The sequence below is a fragment of the Topomyia yanbarensis genome, chromosome 1, assembly GCF_030247195.1.
Source record: "Topomyia yanbarensis strain Yona2022 chromosome 1, ASM3024719v1, whole genome shotgun sequence".
Classification (NCBI taxonomy): Eukaryota; Metazoa; Arthropoda; class Insecta; order Diptera; family Culicidae; genus Topomyia; species Topomyia yanbarensis.
The window spans coordinates 24,310,997-24,324,973 of record NC_080670.1 but is presented as its reverse complement, the minus strand read 5'-3'; the positions used below and the strand labels follow the sequence as shown (position 1 = coordinate 24,324,973).

The 13,977-nt window shown below is 39.2% G+C and overlaps 4 protein-coding genes across 4 annotated transcripts; 2 read left to right on the top strand and 2 right to left on the bottom strand.

The window, feature by feature from the left end:
* The first annotated feature begins 810 nt into the window (after nucleotides 1-810).
* On the top strand, nucleotides 811-2,117 carry LOC131693816 (integrator complex subunit 15). Its single transcript, XM_058981966.1, has 3 exons — nucleotides 811-960; nucleotides 1,023-1,324; nucleotides 1,389-2,117. The coding sequence occupies exons 1-3, from the start codon at nucleotides 885-887 to the stop codon at nucleotides 2,115-2,117; spliced, it is 1,107 nt and encodes a 368-aa protein (XP_058837949.1). The 5' UTR covers nucleotides 811-884.
* Nucleotides 2,118-2,183: 66 nt separating this feature from the next.
* Nucleotides 2,184-3,177, bottom strand: LOC131677124 (ribosomal RNA-processing protein 7 homolog A). Its single transcript, XM_058956738.1, has 2 exons — nucleotides 2,995-3,177; nucleotides 2,184-2,938 (listed from the first exon to the last, which is right to left on the bottom strand). Exons 1-2 carry the CDS (start codon nucleotides 3,023-3,025, stop codon nucleotides 2,211-2,213), a joined length of 759 nt encoding a protein of 252 aa, XP_058812721.1. The 5' UTR covers nucleotides 3,026-3,177; the 3' UTR covers nucleotides 2,184-2,210.
* Nucleotides 3,178-5,190: 2,013 nt separating this feature from the next.
* On the top strand, nucleotides 5,191-6,361 carry LOC131677125 (histone deacetylase complex subunit SAP30 homolog). Its single transcript, XM_058956739.1, has 3 exons — nucleotides 5,191-5,607; nucleotides 5,725-5,940; nucleotides 6,031-6,361. The coding sequence occupies exons 1-3, from the start codon at nucleotides 5,431-5,433 to the stop codon at nucleotides 6,157-6,159; spliced, it is 522 nt and encodes a 173-aa protein (XP_058812722.1). The 5' UTR covers nucleotides 5,191-5,430; the 3' UTR covers nucleotides 6,160-6,361.
* Nucleotides 6,362-6,466: 105 nt separating this feature from the next.
* LOC131677116 (anaphase-promoting complex subunit 4) lies at nucleotides 6,467-9,185 on the bottom strand. The gene is made up of 4 exons (XM_058956721.1): nucleotides 8,939-9,185; nucleotides 8,772-8,888; nucleotides 8,571-8,716; nucleotides 6,467-8,510 (listed from the first exon to the last, which is right to left on the bottom strand). Exons 1-4 carry the CDS (start codon nucleotides 9,063-9,065, stop codon nucleotides 6,609-6,611), a joined length of 2,292 nt encoding a protein of 763 aa, XP_058812704.1. The 5' UTR covers nucleotides 9,066-9,185; the 3' UTR covers nucleotides 6,467-6,608.
* Nucleotides 9,186-13,977: the final 4,792 nt, after the last annotated feature.

Genomic DNA, 13,977 nt, shown 5'->3' with positions numbered 1-13,977 from the left:
AAAGAACGCTAGTAAACTACGAAAACGAAACGAAAGGTTGATTGTATGCAAGCTTGTATGAAAAAGTCGATTCGAAATGGTTCCCTGGATTACTACATGGCAAATCGAAAATGAATGAAACAATACAGCCGCTACGAGGTTGCGTTAATATTTTGCCCAACTAAACATTCTAGGTTTCTAGGTGGCCGAGATAAGTCTACCAAATATTTCGGGTTTAGCATGCCAAACAAGAAAAATGAAAAAGAAAATGGATTCTTAGCGGGTAGATACCATAAAGTACTTTTCAGCTGATGCCACCATCCTGCCTTGTTCGCTCTTCTTCTTCTGTCAGTTTTGCAGGAGAGCAACTCTCGTTTGACTCCACAGCGAGAATAGCTGGTGCTTTTGAATACTTTGTACTTAGCCGGGGAAGCTTTACGTCATCCGCCCAGTAAGAGTCATTCTACGTTAGTTCGAGAAATATGACAAAGCGAACCATGAATTTTCACGGATTTGCTCGGAGGCTTCAAGTCTTTATTATTAGGTTTGTTCCAATACACGAAAGTTGCTGCGAAGCAAAAAATACTTGCTCCAGATTGCTACCAGAAGAAAAAAAGAAGAAGAGCATACAGGAACGATTTTCTCCCTGTTTGCTCCGGAGTACTTCCAGTTTCTCCTGATACTGAAACAAACCTATATTGTCTATGATTACTCTCTCGCCATCTGACGGTCAACATTCAGCGTTCGATCGCGAATTGGAACAGTATCCGCATGCGGTGTGGATGCTCTAAATGGCATTCAGTCGGGGTTACACTTATTTTGTCAAAATTTCATGTTTGTAAACAGAAAATCTTATTCCGATAATTTGGTTAAGTTACTACAGTTTCGCTGGCAAAAATTTAAAAATGACCAGCCAAGAGCGACAAATTTTGCGAAAAATGGAATTCCCTGACATGGCCCGAGAGGCACTCCCCATAATTGGTAATTTAAGAAACATCTTAAATGAATTATAAAACTTTATTGTATGATTAACCCTTCCGCAGAAAATCTGATCATCAACCGCAACAAACATGACATCGCAATGGACCTCATTGCGGAATGCGTATTTCGCGAGCGAAAAGAAGACCTACGAAATCCCCAGCCGTATCAGAAGCAACCATTTGCTCCGAGACTTTCGTCGATCGAGGAATTCCAACTGGTGTTGGTTTTGTGCAACTTTTTCAGCCGACCGGGTCCGGATGCGACCCGAAATGCTGTGTTCTTCTCCCTATTTGGAGGTTCTATCGGACGGACAAGTGTGCTGAACAAATTGATCAGTACGGCAGTGTCTGGGTCGATTGCGCCGGTAGGAGCAATTAATGCTGTCTGAATTAGATGCATATGTTTATTGAGCCTGAATTTATTTTTAGTTGCTATGCGCCGCAGGAACCTGGATGCAACAGCTCGGTTGCACCTCTCCGTTAAGCCTAGAACTAGCTCAATGCATCGTCAAAGATTTTATTATCTTCTCTAGCAAATCGTCAGAACAACTCAAATCTCTACCAATGGTAGCGCCCCGTTTCGCTGCAAATTTTATGACTGCGGTAACTGACCTATACCTCAATGGAGGAAAGGGGCAGCAAATGCCACCACCGGATCTACTGCTAGACGTCATCACCGAATGGGTGTCAGAGAATCCTGCTTTGTGTCTTGCTTCTCAGCAACCGATGGCACTACCCCCGGGAGCAATCGCAATGCCCGTGGTAACACCGCTGTCGGGATTAATCCGTTGGTGTGTCTTATCGTTACTGATAACCCATAAACAGGATTTGTACAGTAAGCTCCATCTAGCTGTGTTGCAGAGCTTACTGGAAGCAACACCTCCTGTTACTGCTCCCCCGAGTGCTCTTAATGCGCAGCATTTAGGATTAATCGTGAATTCGTTACAGTTCGAAATGGATGCAATGCTCAAAATGGGAAAAACACTCAACGAAGAATACATTCACAGCTGTCTCGAAAGGTTTGCTCAAGCCGTGCAGGTCGGTTTGACCTCCAGGTGCATATTTGGAAATATTCCACAACTTGTGTGTCGATTAGAGACATTGCCCAGTAAAAATAAATTACTTCAGATCGTTATAAACGCAAATAGGACAACGTAAATAACGTTTTTAAAAAAAGAATTATTTGATTTTTCTTTCGTGTCGAACATGTTTTACACTTGACTATTTATGGAGTTTAGTTTTTTATTTGTTTCAATAGGGTTTGAATCGTTTAGTCTTCTTAACCTGCTGCATCTTTTTCAGGTCCCGATCGTACTTTTTTCGCAAACTAACAATATCGTCCTTCTTCGCCTCTCGGATTTGGAAGGTGTAGAAATTTTTCAACTCTTTCTGCTTACGCCCCTTACTGATTTTCTCCTCCAATTTGTTAACGGTGGCTTCCCTCTGTGAAAATGTGTTCGCATTGGCTTTCGATACGGTGACCCAACCCTCATCGTCGGGGACTGTTTCCTGTTGTGCCTTCTGCTCAGACATGTTTCGATCGTATCCAGCCATGTACTCATTGATCTCACGCTGCAATTCCACCGGATCGGGAATACGTTCCTGGTATTCCTTGGTCCATTTGTCGATTCCTGTCAGCAGTTTACCATCCGCGTTTAATGCATTAAGTTTGCGTGATTTTAACAGCTTCCTCAGCGAAGACGACTGCTCGTATACCACGTAGCACACCTTAAATCTGCTGATAGGTTCGGTAATTGTATCACACTCTTCGGATGGCTTCTCTTGAACTATTATGCTGGATACTGCTCCTGTTGAGCTGAAAGCCGTCTTGAGAGATTCCGAGGTGGCGTAGGGTGGTACATTCAAAACAAACAACGTTCTACCGGCTGGTTTTAGCTTATTTGACGCCTTGGAGACGTTTTCTCTAACAAGAACATAATGGAATGCAGTGTCTTGGGAGTCATATTTTAAGGGGATGTCTGAAAAAGAACTTGGGTTATCATGTGGAATATATCCTGAGCATTTATATTATCACCTGTGAAATCATCAACAGCGTTTACACACATTGGTATACCTAAACCAACCGCTGTATTATCAAATAATAATTAAAAGAGACACATTCGCGGTACGAACAGGATAATAATGCAAGCAATTCGAGCTACTTCCTTTACTGAAAAAATAAAGAATATTGATAAACTTTATCACGCGTTTTCGTGACAGTTCTCACAGTGCCGGCCAAAAAATGATTCGTTTTCGTCTACCGACAAAACCACACATAGGGCGGCGCTGTATTCAAAACGAGCATGCTTGTTATTCGAGCTGTCAAAATACAATAAAAATATATTTCTCGACAAGCATATGATTACGGCCTAAAAGCCAACTGTCAAAATCCACATTGAATGGAAATTCCGGACAAACCGTTACACGGCAATCGCCAATCGGTTAAATAAAACAACCTGCAGAATAAGTTCTTTTAACTTACTTTTGAGTTGTGCGTCGCTTTCGCACTTATTAGTGTTGTCAAAAACAAAAAGAGAGATTCGACTCAGTCGAGGTCTTTCGTGGAGGAAGGTACTTTTGAGTTGTTTGGGGTGAACTCAAAATTAGGTAAATTCAACTTAAATTTGAGTATAAAAAACCTACCAATGAGTTGTAATTTTTGCCGTGGTTAAATGGAAACTACCTTCAACACGGTTTACCTAATTTTAAGTTCCCCCACGATACCACGAGATTGAGTCAAAGGAACTCAATTTTAGGTAGTTTTTCGTTTCCGTGTGGTAGTAAATGAAAGAGAAAAGTTTTTTCTTTCATAAACTGTTGTGAACTGTGTTCGACTAGTAACGGTTTGTCTGGAATTTCCATTCAAAGTTGATTTTGACAGTTGGCTTTTAGGCCGTAATCATATGTTTGTCGAGATTTGTTTTATAGTATCATTTGTGAACTAAATTTAATCTTCAAAGCGTTAGAAAAGTATTTTATCGAATGATAAATTTTAGGATATTTTATAAAAGTAATCATTTTAAATTGGAATAGGGTTATTTATGGGTGTGCTAATTAAGGCATTTTCCGATGCAGATTAGTACTGAGTTAATATCTCAACCCTTTTTCTGTTTTGAAGCCCGAAACTATTGAAAAAAACATTTTTTAGTTTGTTTCTTTTTAGGACAATAACACCCATGCGACTTGCACGACTCTATAGGTTGTCTCATCAGATCTACCATAGTTTGCAGATGAAACTTGGGAGCTGCTAGCAGATTGCAAAAGTCCCAGATCATGCTGTGTGGGGAGCTGTCCCGGTTAACAATGAGGCGAACGAAATATTTGGAGAAACGTCATTTAGTAGGACGACTGTCAGTTTGTGGGCTGAACAACCGTTTTTTTTTTTAATTTAAAAGTCAGAAAAGAATAATTAAGGTTTAAAAGTAATATGGGTGTACTTCTAAGGATACCCGCTATCAATACATATGGAAAACTGATACATATTTTTCAAATTAAAGATCCCTATTTATAGAAAACGAAACTTTTTCATCGTTTTTACGTTGTTGAAGAAAAAGAACATTACATTGCTGCTGCATATTCATCGATTTAGTTTTTGAGTTGTACGGCGCTTGTATTGTCCGTGCTTTTCCAAAGGAGACGCGACGATTATTTTTCGTCGCAGCAAGATTCGTAGCGCTATTCGGCGCACGATTCGTTGCAATGTAATTCTTATGGGATGAATGACACTTTAATAAAAGGTGGTGCAATTTTGTGTAGAAACCTTATTGTAAATAAAACATACGAAAACCTGAAACTTTTGAAGCACAGTTTTCAGTCAGTTTTATTGATAAATTCAGTTAAAGTAAATAATTAGCACACATTAAGCTTGGGTAATACATATTTTTTGACGTTTTTCAGCACTGCGCCAATTCAATTCGTCGCCCCAAAATGATTGAAAGGCTCGTTTCCAATGAAAAAATAAATAACACTCGAAAACATTGTTTTGATTCATGAAATGAAACACAGGTGGCACAGTGCATTTTAAATTTGGGCATGAAGAGACATCAGCCTTGTCATTACGGATGGAGTTCCCATATGGTGCGAGTCCCAGATGTAGCCTTCGTACAAGATGAGTTTCTTATTCGTTGGCAACCTTGTCGAAACCTGAATTCACAATACCTTTATATTTCTATATAATGTACACACTATTAGGTACCTTTGTGTAGGTGTATGTATTATGTGTTGATCTCGTGGAAGCCATTGCGAGAGGAGTAGTGCTACGCGGTGGTTATTTTGGTGGAAAAGTAGGAATATTCACGAATCATTTCTGGACTTATTCTTCCTATTAGTAGACCGAAAGTGTAGATTTTCAATTTTATCCGACGGTTAAAAAGTGCGGTGTCCTTAATATTATTGCATTTTAAGTTTAAGTGAAGTTTTCTCGAAAAAAGTTATCGAATGCAGTGAAGTTGATTTTTCTTTTGTCTGCATAATGAATAACAACGGATTCAGTACAGGAGAGGAGGATTCGCGAGGCCCGGCAGATCAAGTTTGCTGTCTTCTAGACGATGGCGAACGTTGTCGAAACCAGGCTGGGAATGCATCCTTTAGCAAACGTATCAATAAAACAGTAACCCAGAGACGATTGAAGCTCAGTATCGATTCAGCGGTATGTACAATTATCTGTTTTTCATTAGCAAATAGCGTTTAATGTTGGTTGTGAAACAGAACGGAATAATACCAACAGAGACGATTTCAATGATATACCTATTACCTATTTTGCTAGGCTCGCCATATCTACATTTGTGATTTCCACAAAGGTCGCATCCAATGCGCCCGGACAAAACGTCGCCGTCGCGATTCCGAAGACGACAGCAACGAAACAGATACTGATCTTCCAGAAGTAGATCTTTATCAATTGCAAGTGAATACTCTAAGGCGATACAAACGATTCTACAAGGTATCCACCAGACCCGGCATAAACAAGGCGCAGCTCTCAGAGGTATATAATTAATAGACTATTAGGAGTCGATGTTGCCTAGTCAAAAATAATTCTGCCTGTGAGGACTTTTGTAATCTATCTTTTTTACAGACCATCATGAAACACTTCAAAACAATTCCCATCAAAGAAAAAGAAATTCTCACCTACTTCATCTACATGGTCAAGTCAAACTCCAACAAGTTGGATCAGAAGAATAATACCAGTAGTGAAGCTACATGAAAGTGAATGTAAATTTAATATAACTACTGATAGTACGTTTTATCATTGAGATGTTTTCTCCGTTAAAATTAAGTTGTTTTGGTTGGAGCTGTGTGTTCTACGTCTTATCCGTACGAAAAAATGTGCATTTTACGCGAAAAACGTGATCGCTACTGGTAACTATTGGACATATGCGACAATGAAAGCTACTATGTCCCGACAATTTCGAGTAAATAAGCTCTTATCATTGCGTATCCGAATCTCCACAAAAGTGTATAGGTATGTGATTGGTGAAACTTGGGAAAATTGCTGAAACCAATATGGCTGAGATATTTACAGTTAATTAAAATAAATCATTAAATTATGACATCGCTATTAGATGTTTTTTGAGAATTCGAACTTATACACATTGTACGGAATCTGTCGCTTGTATAGCGAAATAACAAATCGACAGTTCTGGTAACTTACCCTCACGTTTGTATGGAATCCTTACTATTATCCAAGCTGCTGTTATTCAACGACGTATCTAGCAGTTCGTCATCCTCCTCCTGTGCGTCCATGTCATAAATGCGTATGGTCTTGTGCGATTCCGATAGGATCGAAGCGACGTTCCTCGTGCCGGACACGGCGATCGAACCAGCTTCCATGCCCTCCAGACATTTGAGTGACCCTTCCTCTAGTAGTGTGTACGCGTTTACCACCCTGCAGCAGCTGCTGTGTTTGCCGATGATCTGGCTACTGATGAAAGGAACCGCCTCAAGCAGCTCCCTCACTCGCTGGAGTGCAAGTTGGAGAAAGTAGCTACTAGTTTGGTCGTCAGCCGTATGCGCTCGTAACAGTATCGACAGTGTGTCTTCGCTGTAGAACTGAATGTGTTTAAACGTTAGCTCGCCTAGCGATGAGAATCGAGTTTCAAAGTAGGGTTTCTCATTGAAGCAAAGACGAACGGCACGGAACATCGACGATCGGTTACATTCCGCTATGATGAGATTGTTTTCCGATTCTAGTAGACCAAATAGAGAAATCTCGTCAAAATTTCCGCCGATATGCGTTATGACTCGTGAGAAAGTATTGGAATCATCTTCGCTCTGCAGGCGTATGACGCTTTTCTGCTTGAAGTCTTGCCCGATGACAGCGATCGGGTGTTTGAAAATTTTCTCAATGCTAGCTTTCAGTAGATTGTGCTGCTGAACTAATGAATTGTTATCATGGTGAGGATATATGAGCGGACAAGATTTGAGGCAATCATTCTGTTCCAATAATTTTGCCCATTGATTAGACGCATCCGCTTTTGACGGATAGGGAAGCGTTTTGTCTTCCAAATACTGTCCAACACGTTCCAGATTAAATTTTCGTTTCTTCTCCTCTACGACTGGTTCATTGCCGGTTTCACCTAGTTCCATCTGACAAGCATCAAAATTGTCAAGAAATTCCGCTAGATAGTTGATTTCCTGCTGCGTGACAGATGGGTTATCTTCCGGTAGAGTTTCATCCATCAAACGAATAATCACGATGTATAGCCAACGGAAAAATATCTTGAAATCTCTCGTGGAAGTATCAATGGTCTGCTGCAACTCGTAGGCCTTAATCAGAAATGCACCGCAGTTGATCAGTGCCTCATTGGTCACATCCCCTAGCAGAGGCTTATAGTAGTACACATTGCTAATCATTCCTTGCAGTGAGTTCAAATGGTAAAACATACTGCAAATGGCTGTATGCAATGGCTTGACCACCAGTTTTTGAATCGTAGAATAACTCAATTCAATACTGTTGCCCAGTTTTTTCAAGCCTTTTTCAGTTAAATCTCGGAGCAAAAACTGTTCTAGAGCAGGAGATGTGCAGCCAAACATCAGTAACTCTAGAAAATCAGCTGCGATCGAGCCTTGCGGTTGATCGTTTGCATATTTTGTAAGCTTGTTGTCCATCTCCAGAAGAACCGTTTCCCAAGCTTCAACTATACATTCTATTGTATCGTTAATATAAGCCATCGTTCCCAAGAGATGAGCATGCTTAATTGCCAAATTCAGCAAAGAAGTGGAATATTTCTGCAATATATCGTTCTCGAACACAAACAGCTCCAAAGTTCCTCTTCGCTCAATAGTAACAAATAACTGTTTAAAATTGGAGCTCATTTTAGCATCCTTGATGACCGTTTCTCCTGGACGAATAGCAAACTTCTCATACAGATCAATCTCGCAACACGCCAACATCCCAAAAACGGAGAGATGAATGTGTCCGCTAGTAGTTCCGACAATCAGCAAATTTAAAATCTGCTTAGAGTAGAATTTCAATGTATTATAATCGCTTGACTTTGCCGTTGATGATAGTGAGTTTAGGCTTGGTAAGGGTGGAAGAAATGTAGTATAATCATTCTGAAATCAATACAACTATTACTCTCTGTTGTTGAACACCGGACGATTTGGGTTACTCACAATGGCATCCCCACTGGTGTCGTTCATAGCAACTTCCCTGGTATTTTCCGTCCAATTTATGCAGGTTATATCCGATTTGACGTCGAAGCTGTAGATTTCTTCTTTATTCTCTATGTTAATCAGAAGCACTGTTCCGTTACTGTAAGCTACATGAGAAGATTAGATCTTGACGTATAGTACAAAAAAGTGCCATTCACTTACCAATGGCCATAACTTTCTCCAGTGGTCTCCAAGCTATCCCGCGCACCCGAAGTCCATCTTCCGGTGGAGCCAACTGCCAAACCTTCTGCCATTTAAGCCGATGTAGTATCACTTCACCTAAAACATACGTCAAAGTGCGTCCGCAAACTAACATATCCGGGGCTTACCTTTATCGTTTCCGATTGCCAACAGATCCATTCGATCGCTCCATTTGAGGATGTCCACATGGTAGCCAACATTTTTGTTACCCGTTTGCTTCATCTGAGTTCTGTTCGCGGCGTACTTGAACGACATGTTTACTGCCAGAAACTTGCCTATTGGAAATTACAATAACCCAAAACTCCTATTTTGTTTGTTTATAAACTATTTTCCGGTTCGCGCAATCACCGAAACAGAGAACCATGTCCATGAGCAATTTTGTACTCGTGAGTGAAATGAGTGCACAATTTTGTACTCGTGAGTGAAATGAGCGACTGATTTCTGTCCCGAGCAGTGCTGCCACATTTTATTCTGTACCTGATAGAGGAAAATTTCTTCTCTATCCGCATTATTTTGTTTTGATATCCCATAATAAAAAAATATACACGAACTTTAACCCATATAATGCAACAATTCCAAATATCCCAGTCAAAAAGGGCAAGTTGCTGGCCAACGGAGGGCTATTTGTCAACTCGGATGCGCTAATTGCCCTTCAATTTGCAAAGCGGAATTTTTCGTCAAAAACTCTCCCAACAATCTAACCAAAAGCAAATACAAATTATTTGTATTTGCCAAAAGTTCTGCAGTTTCCAAAGTCCCTCTAAACAAGGTCCTAGTATGCGTCAAAACTATTAGTGGTAGTGAACAGAGACAGCCTATAAAACGTGGTATTGATGACGTAGACGCTACCATTCGCCTATAGAAACTATGACACATCTTGAGCGTTTTTTCAAAACGTCATATCTGCAATGAGTTACTCTATACTTTCTCTTTCGATTTTTACGGCGTCACTATAACACTTTTCACTTATTTTAAAGTACAGATCGAAAGACGGTGGTTTTAACAAGCATAATATGCAAAGAGCTGAGGGATAAATCGATCGTGAACCGACAAATGGGCGAAACTAACAAATGTACACAAACAGAGTTTTGATTAATATCTGAAAGAGGAGTAAAAATACTTTATAAAAAATATAAAAACTCATTTATAAATATTCCACACTTCATGAAAATCAATAAAAAACAAAACGGCGCATCCGACTTTCAACTGTAAACAAAATGCCAGGCGGGTTACGCCTCTGCATTTCTAAGGTAGTGTATACAGGCGAAATTGACAGCATCATTGTTTACAAGGTCCGTAAACAGAATCGCCCTAAACAAAAACCAAGTGCTTGTTACGCCCAGGGGGAATAACAAATTTTCCCCTCCAGCGAGCACGGCGAAAGCCACATTTGATTTTTGTTTTTTGGCGACACTGCAGGGCGAAATTAATGGCGATTTCGCTTGAACCTGAAACTGAGTCAGGTTCTAACCCCAACAGCTGTCAGTTCATACATTTTGACAGCAGTTGGGGTTAGGAACTGACTCAGTTTCGCCTCAAACAAAAACCACATAAGAGTCGTCAAAACAAGAGGGCGACTCGAAAATGGCCTAATCAACATTTCATAACAACACTCGGCGAAATAATCTGTTTTCAATGTTATCAACGAAAACGTTATTTTATAAAATATTTTAGTTATGCTTCCGAAAACTAGTATTGTTTCAAAGTGTTTCAATACATTTGAAAGCGCAGTATGCAAACATAGTTAAAATACGATTTAATTTTCTGAACCGAATATTCAAAGCTATTTTTCTCGATTCGATATCATTACGACTTCGGCCCTTTGGTCGATTCATGATCGAAATGTTAAAGTGACCGAATTATTAACAGAAGAGAAAGTAAACAAAGAGAGTAACTCATTGCAGATATGACGTTTTGAAAAAACGCTCAAGGCATACGAGCACTGAGGCAGTTTTCGTTTTGACGCATGCTACACTGAAACGAAGACCATGGTACGCACTACTATATTAGAGGTTTAAGTTAAAAAGACGGTACCAGTGAATTTTGGTAGACAATATATCATGTTTGACTTGAGCTTGATTCCTGTCATTTGTACTATGTCCATGTTGACATAGAAATATGGTATTTCTTACCATTTCATGTTAGTATAATAGTATTTTTTACAATACCTGCATTTTCATCCAATGGTCATGAATACCATTAATATGGTTGTTTTGAAAATAGCTAGCTGGTTGAAATAACTATTGATGGTTACCATTTTATATTAATATAGTATTTCGGTATATAAATAGTATTTTTTTCATTACACTTGAAACTTTTTTTTATAATTTCCTTTATTGAATCATACATACAATATTCTCATACAAAATATTAAAATACATTAATTGTAGAACTCACTTGAGGCAGGTATCACGTAAAATTTGCTTGGTTAGATGTCTGTTTATTTGGTCATATGGGAACTCATATCGTGGAGCACCTTTTCATCCAACTGTTTGAAGGACGGAACTGCAATGACAAAAATTTGTAATACGCAGTTTATCTTAAGCATAGAACAAGATCTTACCTAGAAGAATCGCTTACGTGATGTAGCTGTGGTTTTATTCTGTTTCTAAATCATGGAAAGTTAAATCGTTAAAAATCTCAGAACTTGTTTTTAGTATCATAACTAGTTATAATAATACATACCGATGTTATAATGCGGGCCATGAACGTGGTAGTTTATTGCAATATTCCCTTCATTTTCCGTGATTTAATAAACACAACTTTGGGAAATACACTAAAAAGATATGTTTTCGCTCATATGCACGCGGAGAGAATATTTTTTTCATTACATGGTGGACAGCATTATTAGCACTGAAAAATTACTATGTTCATAGTATTTTCAATGGTAAACCATATTTATTTAAAACACTGGTGAATCCTTTCATTATTACTAGGTTCGTGGTAAAACTGATAGAAGTCCGTAAAGCTTTAGCAATTGAACCAGTAAGCACAGTTAAATCGAAAATTTTAGTAGTTTTTTCAACTATGGATTAAAGGTTAATTTGAATACACAAAATAGTAAGAACTACAATGACTATTTCTCCGCTTGCATGGTAATTCCAAATATTTTCAGGTAATTTGAAAATTATTCATAGTAAATTTTACTATTTATTGAGCATAGTACTTCCTACCATGACTATGTGGTTATTAATACCATGTCGTTTTTTTTCAGTGTAGGACCTTCCTATATAAGGACTTTGTGCAGTTTCTAAAAAATCTCGAAAAATTTAACGCCCAATTCTAAGCCCAATAAAACACCATTTTCCCGTCGGGAAAAATTCATGTAGGATTGTTCCCGGTCGAAATTTTGTTTGTGGAGAATTTTGAAATCCCGTAACGTTTTCATATCGATATAATTTTTGTGACAGTTTGCGTAATGTGGATTTAAAATCCGATGCTCCATTTAAAATACACAGGGAAATGAATCCCGTGACAAGTTTTCCAGACTGTAAACTAGCCTTTTTAGGGACTGTTGTCGCATATTCAATGACAATTGGAATGATTCAATACAGTCGTGATTCGCTGGTTGGACACTTTTTAACTGGACCGCTTTTTAGTTGGACATCCGCTAGTTGGACCATTGTTCAACTAAAAAGTATCTGAACGTCAGAATCTTTTGTCAAATTAACTTTGACAATCAATCTGACAGATGTGAACAGATGCAATTACACTAATAACGTCTCTTTTGGAGTTTTTGACATCTGTCAGTCGATCCAACTAACGAATCAAATTCGTTAGTTGGACAGAGGTGTGGCCCAACCAGCGAATCACGACTGTACCACATACCACAGAGAACAGACATATAAGGTTTGTTCCAGTACACGGAAATCACTCCGGAGTAAACAGGAGCAAAAAATCTTTGCTCCTTTTTACTCCGGTTTGCCACCAGAAGAAGAGAAAAGAGAAGAAGAGAGTACAGGAACGATTTTCTCCGGAGTACTTCCAGTTTCTCCTGGTACTGGAACAGACCTATAAGCTGGAACAAACTTTCCCGAAAAACCCGTGTAAACATTTAAATGAAAATACGTTGAAAATCACCATCGCATACATGTTCGCATGCGTGAGTCACCATTGTATCCAAATTTGCACACAAGTCCCTTATAGCGATTGCTGGCTGATCGAAGCGCCGGCCAGTGGCAAGTTGCTACTTGCTGTTGTCATTTCAAAGCGACAGTTTTATTTCTTACACAAATTGAAAACTTTACTTGTATGTCAGTTCTCAGTGGTATTATGTCTGTCTGTCTGTGGTTTTCACCAAGCCCTCCCAGTAAACTAAAAGGCGGTTAGGCGGGTTAAACTATGCTGGCGATCGAGGCTATTAAAACTTCGTTCTAGGCTATCCGCTGTAACTTGCCGTTTACTGTAAAAGTAGTGTGGGCTATTTAGCAGACCGCCGGTGACTGAATCCTTCGTCGGCAGGCGAATACCAAAACGGGGATTTGAGAAGAACGATCAACGACGGACCAGATGTTCACCCTGCGACAAATCCTGCATTAATTTCGGGAACACAACTTGCGAACTGTTTTGTGGATTTCAATGTGACACGATTCAGTTAAACAAAACGAATTGTGCCAGATAATGTTTAAATATGGCTTTCCGAGATTAGGCAGATTCATTTGACGCTGAATGAGCCAAAATCAAGCGTCACATTAGTCAGGAAAATAATTCGACTTGTTGGTGACGTTACTTGGATTGAAGCAGAGGGATGCACTTTCTAATTGGTTGCTTAACATAGCACCCGAAGGTGCGATACGAAGCTATGGTGTGCAAAGATACTGTAACTATACTATATGATGTGCGTTGATAAAACTTGTGAATAAATTTCAACGCACAATTGTGCACCGTTTGGCTGATAAATTTTACGTAGACCAGTGGCGTAGCCAGGGGGGGGGGGGTTTTGGGGGTTAAACCCCCCCCCCCCCAAACCAAAATTAATTGAATTGAAAAAAAAAATTGATGCTGACGAATTTAATTTAATATTCCACAAAATATTTTTGGAAAAATATTCTCTGATCACTACATTGAGAACTGTGTTTAAAGTGTCATGAGAACTTTTGGAAACTTGTGGGAAGAGGATCTTGTAACCTATCTCTTAGCCAAAATCCCATAGTTGTCAAATTACTTC

Coding starts and splice junctions, on each gene's coding strand:
- LOC131677116 (XM_058956721.1), bottom strand. CDS start 9,065: ATGTCGTTCAAGTACGCCGCGAACAGAACTCAGATGAAGCAAACGGGT. Junction 8,717..8,771: donor GGAGAAAGTTATGGCCATTG/GTAAGTGAATGG, acceptor CTTCTCATGTAG/CTTACAGTAACGGAACAGTG. Junction 8,511..8,570: donor ACACCAGTGGGGATGCCATT/GTGAGTAACCCA, acceptor TATTGATTTCAG/AATGATTATACTACATTTCT.
- LOC131693816 (XM_058981966.1), top strand. CDS start 885: ATGACCAGCCAAGAGCGACAAATTTTGCGAAAAATGGAATTCCCTGAC. Junction 961..1,022: donor AGAGGCACTCCCCATAATTG/GTAATTTAAGAA, acceptor ACCCTTCCGCAG/AAAATCTGATCATCAACCGC. Junction 1,325..1,388: donor TGTCTGGGTCGATTGCGCCG/GTAGGAGCAATT, acceptor ATTTATTTTTAG/TTGCTATGCGCCGCAGGAAC.
- LOC131677125 (XM_058956739.1), top strand. CDS start 5,431: ATGAATAACAACGGATTCAGTACAGGAGAGGAGGATTCGCGAGGCCCG. Junction 5,608..5,724: donor AGCTCAGTATCGATTCAGCG/GTATGTACAATT, acceptor CTATTTTGCTAG/GCTCGCCATATCTACATTTG. Junction 5,941..6,030: donor ACAAGGCGCAGCTCTCAGAG/GTATATAATTAA, acceptor TCTTTTTTACAG/ACCATCATGAAACACTTCAA.
- LOC131677124 (XM_058956738.1), bottom strand. CDS start 3,025: ATGTGTGTAAACGCTGTTGATGATTTCACAG. Junction 2,939..2,994: donor CGCTGTTGATGATTTCACAG/GTGATAATATAA, acceptor GTTCTTTTTCAG/ACATCCCCTTAAAATATGAC.